Below are 9,398 nucleotides of genomic sequence, written 5' to 3' on the forward strand. Positions count from 1 at the left end.
CAGTAATAGGAAGATAGATTATTGCTTGAATGGGTGTATATTGAGAGAGGTGGATACTCAACAAGACCTTGAAGTCCTTGTGGATCAGTCGGTGAAAGTAAGCACGCAGGTACAGCAGGCAGTAAAGGAGGCAAATGGTATGTTAGCCTTCATAGCGAGAGGATTTGAATACAGGGATGTTTTGCTGCAATTGTATAGGGCATTGGTGAGGCCACATCTGGAACAGTGTGTGCAGTTTTGGTGTCCTTAGCTGAGAAAGGATGTCATTGCTATAGAGGGAGCCCAGCAAAGGTTTACCAGGCTGATTCTTGGGATGGCAGGTCTGTCATATGAGGGGAGACAAAGTCGGTTAGGATTATATTCACTGGATTTCAAAAGAGAGAGAGGGGATCTCATAGAAACTTACAAAATTCTAACAGGGTTAGATAGGGTGGATTCAGAAAGGACGTTCCCAATGGGGGAGTCCAGAACGAGAGATCATAGTTTGAGGATAAGGGGTAAACCTTTTAGAACTGAGGTGAGGAGAAATTTCTTCACCCAGACAGTGGTGAATGTGTGGAATTCACTACCACAGAATGTAGTTGAGGCCAAAACATTGTCTGATTTCAAGAAGAAATTAGATATAGCTCTTGGGGCTTATGAGATCAAGGGATATGGGGAAGAAGGGGGATCAGGGTATTGAATTTGATGATCAGCCATGATCAAAATGAATGGCGGAGCAGGCATGAAGGGCCGAATGGCCTACTCCTGCTTCAATTTTCATGTTTCTATGGTTAATTCACCCTACCTGCACAACGTTGTAAAGTGAGAGAAAACTCAGAACCCGGAGGAAACCCACACAGGCACAAAGAGAACATGCAAACTTTACACAGTCACCTGGAATCGAACCCAGGTCTCTGGCGCTGAGAGGCAGCAGCGCTAACCACTGTGCACCCACATATCTTGCAAGGAAACAAATGCAAAATACCATTGATTGGTGTTTGGCAACAGCAACTAAGAATCTTCTTTCTAGTGCATCAGGCATGCAGGGCACTGGAGAACAAAGTTCAGATATCTTCATTTGTAACATATTCCACGTTTTGACTTAAAGAGTTCCAATATGGTTTGAGTTGATATGGCCATATCCATAGACCATCTCTAGTTGTCTGGAGACAGAAGTGGACATTTTGTTTGAATTGCTACAGTTTCTGCAATGGTAATGCTTCCACAATAGTATTAAGTAGGAAATTCCAGGATATTGACCCAGTTTGTTCCATTCTGTTGCATGATCGAAGTTTCACTATAATATTTCCAGGTTAACTTATTTTATGTATTAATCAGCCACTGCATACATCAACAACAATATTCACTATCAATATTCACAATCACTTCTGTGGCAAAATTCAAAAATATACTCTGCAAAGTTCACATCTCATCTTAAAGTGATGTCAAATTAATTATATCAGACAGCAAATGAGAATTTTAAACATTCATATTTCAGTCAACTGTTTTTCGTGCACTTGTGTTGTCAGCTCCCAATGAGCAATCTCTTCAAATTGGTCAAATATAAAACTGCTCGAGCCCTCTAAAAACCAACAACACATCAATGACTTCTAGATCTGCATAATGCAACAGCAGGTCAAGAATAAAATCCAAGTGCTTTAGGAATATTGAAGTCACCAGTTTTAGCAAACCCAAATTGTTTAACATTCAGATGGCAGGAGGCTATGTGCAATCTCCGCTTTAGGAAGTGCCAGAACAATTATAGTTCTCGCCCAATTTAAAAGCAACTGACATCTAACAAATTATTGCCCTGCAAATTATATATAATTTTTTTTAAATCACTGAATTTATTCAGAAACTTACAGGTTACAATGTTTAATTCTTCACGGAATAAAGTTTTGGTTAACTTGATGACCATCAAATGGTCTATTTTATGTATACCAATAGTCCATGAAAGTTCCTCTGTAATTCAGATTGTGTTGTGCTTTATGCAAAAGGGGGAAAATATGTAGCTTTCATTCCCAACTCAGAATTCAATGAAACATAATGATTGCAATTTGCCTTTAATGCAAATGTTCTAGAGGGATTTATAGGCTTGTAATCAGCCAAACATTGACAAAGCCAAAAAAAGGCATATTAGGGCAGGCAACTAAAAATCTGGCCAAAGAGTTAGTTTTAAGGGGCACCTTAACGGAGAAAAAGTGAACTAATTTACGGAAGGAATTGTAGAACTTGGGGCCTTGACAGCTGAAGCCATGGCCACCATTGATGAGGCAAAATAAGTGGGGATGCACAAGAGGTCAGAATTAAGGAACAGAGAACTCTTGGAATCTTGTAGGGCTGATTTGAACACTAGGGTGAGAATTTCAAAAAAATTAGGTTTTAGCAAATCAGGAACCAGTGTAGGTCAATATGTCATTAAGAAAATTATATTATAATAGTTGTTGATTTCACCCGTCCAAACTCTGGCTGTCTCAGATCATCATTTTGAACATTACTGCACTCAGATGAAATCACTGATGATAAAAGCAGTTTGAATACAAGGGTTATATTGCTATTTTTTCTTAAAATTGGTTTATGAAGAGGGATTGAAAGTGGACTATATAACCAAGATGCGTGCCACAATGCTTAACCAAGTGAAATAGTCAATTCATACTTATTCTTGCTAATCTCTATGTACTTTACTGTTATGCAAGGCTACAAACAAATTAAGTAATTTATATAAATAATTCAATATCTTAACTCTCGGATGATTTAAGCCAATCACATTTACATTTTTACTACACAATAAGTACAGATGTGGGTTGGCTTTGGAATGGTCTTTTGGATCATTTGGCTTTTTTGCCTTCCTCCCAAAGTTCAGGTGTTTTACTTGTTACAAGCAACTTTATATTTAATTCTGGAAGACCAGCATCTTTAAGTTGCCTCAGGGCATTTGCATTGCGAAATGCCCAGACTAATATCTAACTCTCAAACAATAACACAGGGAGAGATAGAAACAAAGAAACTAGAAGGAGGAGTAGGCCATTTGACCCTTCGAGCCTGCTCTGCCATTCATTTTGATCATGGCTGATCATCAAATTCAATATCCTGATCCCCCTTCTCCCCACATTCTTTGATCCCTTTAGCCCCAAGAGCTATATCTAATTTCCCCTTAAAATCAGACAACATTTTCGCCTTAACTACATTCTGTGGTAGTGAATTTCACACGTTCACCACCCTCTGGGTGAAGAAATTTCTCCACACCTCAATTCTAAAAGGTTTACCCCTTATCCTCAAATTATGACCCCTAGTTCTGGACTCCCCCACGATTAGGAACATTCTTTCTGAATCTGCCCTGTCTAACCCTGTTAGAATTTTAAGTTTCTATGAGATCTCCTCTCACTCTTCTAAACTCCAATGAATATAATCCTATCTGATTTAGTCTCTCCTCATATGACAGACTTGCCATCCCAAGAATCAGCCTGGTAAACTTTCGCTGTACTCCCTCCTTTTTCAGAATAGGACACCAAAATTGCACACAATACTCCAGATGTGCCTCACCAACACCCTATACAAACATCCCTATACTCAAATCCTCTCGCTATGAAGGCCAACATACCATTTGCCTTCCTTACTGCCTGTTGCACCTGCGTGCTTACTTTCACCGACTGATCCACGAGGACTCCAAGGTCTTGTTGAGTATCCACCTCTCTCAATTTACACCCATTCAAGCAATAATCTGTCTTCCTATTATTGCGACCAAAGTGGATAACCTCACATTTATCCACATTACACTGCATCTGCCATGCATGTGCCCACACACTCAACCTGTCCAAATCATGCTGAAGATCTCTGCATCCTTCCCACAGCTCACCCTCCCACCTAACTTTTTATCATCTGCAAATTTGGAGATAATACATTCAGTTCCCTCTTCTAAATCATTAATATATAATGTGAACAGTTGGGGTCCTAGCACAGATGCCTGACTGTCAATCAGAAAAAGGCCCATTTATGCCAACTCTTTGCTTATCTAGCGACTTAACTTATTCCTACATGACAGACATAGCTGTGAATTTGCCTTTGATAATGACTGGACTTTAAAATATTTCAACAGCTGTGTAGACCTTGAGGGTGCTCAGAGGACATGAATGTGTGTACATAAATCCAAGGTTTTTTCCTAAATTCAACACCCTTATGATAGAACTACTGACTTGTGGAAAACTTGGTTTTACAAATGAATGAAGACTTAGAGGCAGGCATTTCAAAGCCACCTTATGGAAATGAGCTTCCCAGAATCCAAACTGAACAAGAATCTTTAAAATCAACTATAAGGTTTATATAGCAGAGGAAGATTCACTGAGCTTAAACCTAGAACTATGTCCCATCAGGTCTGCCATTCATATGCAACCTATGATCATCAGAAGATCTGGCAAAAATTAAGCCACCAGCTGTCAGTCATGGCAAATTCCACATTTACTATCGAACTGCAGCTGGCTGCACAACATCTAGGCTGGGAGTCCGTGCCACTAGCACTATACAGAAGCAGCTCTATTCAGCAGTTTGGAAGTCAACATATTTTTTGTTTTTCATCTTTCACCATATTACACAACTTTGTCACAACATCGCAGGTCTAAACTTTAAGCACAACATAGTAGTAACAGCAGGATTCAATGCACACAAGTACTGTAATACCTAGGTTCATATGTACAGACTAAAGCAATGTTTGAGGGTTCGGAAAAGAAAGCAGATTTTTCTAAAACCAGTCTGCATGTTAAATAATGGGTTCAGCTTCACCAAAGTACAAATACTGATCTTATAATCTGGCTTTAAGTTCTCTGCTGCAAATGGTACAAGTATACAGTAGTTCCCTAAATACAGCAAGTTTTCCTTGGTTCACAATAAAGTAGTACTTCATCAAGACGGTTGCAGATTTACACAAATTACAGAATTATCTGATATCCCATGAAAACTCCCTCTTCAGCAAACAGAACTTAAATTACACATAAGGATAGTTGAACAATTTTATCTTAACTTGCATTTATATAGAGCCTTTAACATAATAAAAGGTCCCAAGGTGCTTCACAGGACCATTATGAAACTAAATTTGAGGATTATTCAAAACTCTTGCCAGTGCCCTTACTCCAAGTCCCATTAACCCATCACCCATGTTCACAGACCTACACTGGCTCCCAGTCAAACAATGCCTCAATTTTAAAATTCTCATTCTTGTTTTCAAACCCCTTCATGACTTCCCTCCTCTCTAACTCAGTAATCTCCTCCAGTTGCACAACTGAGATCCCCGCACTCATTGAATTCTGGCCTCTTAAGCATCCCTGAATTTAACTGTTCCACAATTGGTGACCACACCTTCAGTTGCCTCGGCACGGACCACTGAAATTCTCTCCCTAAACATTTTATCTCACTTTGCTCCTTTAAAAATGCTCTTTAAAATCGAGCTCTTCTAGCTTTTAACTGCCCTAATATCATTATGTGACCGAGCGAGGGAAGCAACACAGGCTGCTGGTCAAATGGTCTCCATTTTAGTGACAAAAGTTCTATGAACTCCTTGCACTTATTGTTGGTGGTGAGAGTTTTAAGAGGGTTTTAACAGAAATGAAAATCGCGGTTACCACTGCATTCCAGGTGGACAGCTAACTAGCTGTCAGTTTTATTTGTTCAAACCTGTGTCTTTCGGACTTACACTGATAACAGTATGTAATCAATATGTTATCAATATGTAATGACTTTACTCTAATTTATTTGGAATATTTCAAAACAGGATACTTGAAAGAGACATGATATTGAGGAAGCCTTCAAAGCATGAAAATGCAGTGGGGGAGGGGGGGGTTTGTTTATCTGCAGATATCAATAGGTTCTTCCTATTCATAATCAACAGACAAAAAAAAAGAGGCCAAAATGGCATAAAGGAACATGGTTCACAATGTGTTCTAAGTACAGACATATAAAATTGCTTACGACTCTAAGATCAATTTTCCTTTTATCAAATAAAATAGCACCTAAAATTATGAAAATCACAAAAATTCTGTTATCTACTCGCATCAAAAAAATCTGCCATACTATTTACATCTTGGCTGTCCAAACCCTTGTCTTTTTGAAACAATTAGCAAGCCACACTTATGCAAAAGCTTTTGTTTGGATTCTGGGAGAAAGGTGCCTGTAAACTGACTCCCTGTTTACATTGTTAAATTCAGTTCCCTTACCCCTGCAACATATTTGTGGATCAGGAACAGTAGGTTGGCTGTCACAAAATAAGTAGATTTAATATAAATACCAGCATCAGATTCACATATGACATTTTGTATTCTCAGAAATGAAAACAGCACCAGCATAAGATGTGCAAGACAAAAAAAACAAGGAATATACACAAAGGTATGAATCTGGTCATCTGTTTTAGAAGGCTGCAAGAGGGAGGATGAGGGCTTCATAGCCAACACATGGCCCACCAGCTGTCGGTTAGATATCTCTACTATACAGTAATCTGCACATGCAAAACCTGACACACAGGAAGTATTTTATTTACAAAACACAAAAACACTTCAAAATACTTGAATTGCTTTCTTCTCCTTTCAGAGACCCTTTTCAAAAGAGTAATCATAATCATAAAACTGTATAAATGCAAGTTAAACACTCTGCCCATTCATTATATCTCCTTTAAAATGTAATACAAAGCAGTCAACTCCACCCTAATTAATAATTTCCTCAAGTGAAGTAGAAAGGGTCGAGAGCTTCAAGTTTTTAGGTGTCCAGATCACCAACAACCTATCCTGGTCCCCCATGCCGACATTATAGTTAAGAAAGCCCACCAACGCCTATACTTTCTCAGAAGACTAAGGAAATTTGGCATGTTAGCTATGGCTCTCACCAACTTTTACAGATGCACCATAGAAAGCATTCTTTCTGGTTGTATCACAGCTTGGTATGGCTTCTGCTCAGACCAAGACCACAAGGAACTACAAAAGATCGTGAACGTAGCCCAATCCATCACACTCTCCAGCCTCCCATCCGTTGACTCTGTCTACACTTCCCGCTGCCTCGACAAAGCAGCCAGCATAATTAAGAACCCCACACACCCCGGACATTCCCTCTTCCACCTTCTTCCGTCAGGAAAAAGATACAAAAGTCTGAGGTCACATACCAACCGACTCAAGAACAGCTTCTTCCCTGCTGCTGTCACTTGAATGGACCTACCTTGCATTAAGTTGATCTTTCTCTACACCCTAGCTATGACTGTAACACTACATTCTGCACTCTCACGTTTCCTTCTCTATGAACGGTATGTTTTGTCTGTATAGCACGCAAGAAACAATACTTTTCACTGTCTGCTAATACATGTGACAATAAATCAAATCAAGTGAAAACTGACAGCTTCACAAAAAGTACACATTGCAACACTGCAAAACCAAGCACACCCGTACTAGTATCACAATTTTTAAATGGTTGTGTATATTCTGGCTTTAGTTTCTAAACCTGATCTAGCAACAAATGCTCTAAAAAAAATAGCTCAAGTTGAATTTCCAAATATTTAAAAGAATCGTAACTCGGCAAGCTTCCTTTGACAGTACTTTCCAAACCTGCAACCTCTACCATCCTGATGGTGCAGAGCAGCAGGCCCAGGCAGCATCACCTGCAAGTTCCCCTCCTGGCCACACACCACCCTGATCTGGAATTTGTGTGTTTCTTCACTGTTGTTGGGTTAAAATCCTAAAATTCTCTTTGCCAATAGCTCTGTGTGTCTACCTGCACCAAATGGACTGCAGCAGTTCAAGAAGGTGGCGCACCATCACCTTCTCAAGGCCACTTAAGGATTGACAACAAATGCTAGCCGTGCCAGCAACATTCACATCCCATAAAAGAATAAAAAAGACTGGTAGTTTAACAATGTGTAAAAAGGCCACACTGCAAAAGAATTAGTGCTTAGAATTTTTGATAACTGATATTGGAAGATTTTGCAAAATCAAAAAATATTACAGTGCTACATATCATCAGAATCATCAACTGGCTTAAGGTAGAATATTGCCATTCAGGTGAAAAAATGGAGCCCTCGTAAAACTATATGTAAATAAGATGATTTAAATACACCATTTTGATTAGAATCAAAGCAGGGAGAATACAAGATACAATGGCAAAAAGCTGCTTCAAATTTTATAATTGAACGTTGCAAAAATAAACAATATTTAAAAGGTTATTTATACATCCAGATGCTGAGAACTTAACATGGACTAGCCAACGTGCAACACCTAAAACAAACTGCTTTTGTTTTACTACCTTTGCAGAAGGATGCAAACAGAGAACAATAACAAACAATACTGCCAAACTTACATAGAAACAGCCAGCCATCCCAAAAGTTTTTTTCACAGACCACACCCAAAGCATAAAAAGTTGGTAACATGCTAATAGAAAATAGTGCAGACAGCTCCATTTTAAATTCTGAGGAAGGGATAGGAGTGTTTTGCAGCGGGGTGCGTTCCAGCAGGAAAGGAGGATCTGAACTCGAGAGAACCCACCTGATGTTCCATATGGGCTCCATCCCCCGTGGGCCAGCGGTGTTTGCTCGAGTAGCCGCCCAGTTGTTCCCCTGGCTGTCTCTGGAAGAAATAACCCACGGTGGCGTCGTCCTGAGAGCGGCCGCTGAGAGGGGGCTGGACTCCGGGGTTGTTGGAGGCTATGTTCGGGGCTGCTCCCGAGGCCGCCGCCGCGCTCAACACCATTCCACCTCCACCGTCCGGAAGCATCCCGCCGCCGCCGCCTCCTCCTCCATGCATCATCCGAGCCGCGTCCTGCTGCCAGGACACTTCATTCATCCCCAGGAGGACACATGGAATATTCATTCCACGACAACCTGTGAGAGAAACAGACCAGGGTCTGAGCCATGAGGCTGGATCCAGCACAACACCCCCCCCCCCACACACACACACACACACATACACGCTAAACCCCACCCCCACATACACACTATGGGGTTAACGCCTGGGTGGGGTTGCGGTCGGTGCAGACTCGATGGGCCAAATGGCCTCCTTCTGCACTGTAGGGTTTCTATGATTCTATGATTTCTATGACTAACGCCCCCCCCCCACACACACATACAAACACAAACCCCCCCCACACACACACAAACACAAACCCCCCCCCACACACACAAACACAAACCCCCCCACACACACACACAAACCCCCCCCACACACACACACAAACCCCACCCCACACACACACACAAACCCCCCCCCACACACACACACAAACCCCCTCCACACACACACACAAACCCCCCACACACACACACACAAACACCCCCCACACACACACACAAACCCCCCCCACACACACAAACCCCCCCCCACACACACACACAAACCCCCCACACACACACACACAAACCCCCCACACACACACACACAAACCCCCCACACACACAC

The 9,398-nt window shown here is 41.1% G+C and overlaps 1 protein-coding gene across 10 annotated transcripts in view; it reads right to left on the reverse strand.

Annotated features, from left to right (window-relative positions):
- The window catches only part of LOC144493700 (pumilio homolog 2-like), a 136,103-nt gene extending 127,249 nt beyond the window's left edge, over positions 1–8,854 (reverse strand). For 6 of the 10 annotated variants that reach the window (XR_013497774.1, XM_078213064.1, XM_078213063.1 and 3 more), the window contains exon 1: positions 8,490–8,854. Coding sequence is in view for 9 of the 10 variants with exons in the window: in XM_078213064.1 (XP_078069190.1) it covers positions 8,490–8,813 (324 nt within the window). In the remaining variant the exon portion in view is untranslated. The remainder of the gene's footprint in view (positions 1–8,489) is intronic. The other 4 variants (XM_078213069.1, XM_078213067.1, XM_078213061.1 and 1 more) reach the window with 1 other exon arrangement.
- Between the last annotated feature and the right edge of the window lie 544 nt (positions 8,855–9,398).

Source organism: Mustelus asterias, chromosome 5, assembly GCF_964213995.1.
Source record: "Mustelus asterias chromosome 5, sMusAst1.hap1.1, whole genome shotgun sequence".
Lineage (NCBI taxonomy): Eukaryota > Metazoa > Chordata > Chondrichthyes > Carcharhiniformes > Triakidae > Mustelus > Mustelus asterias.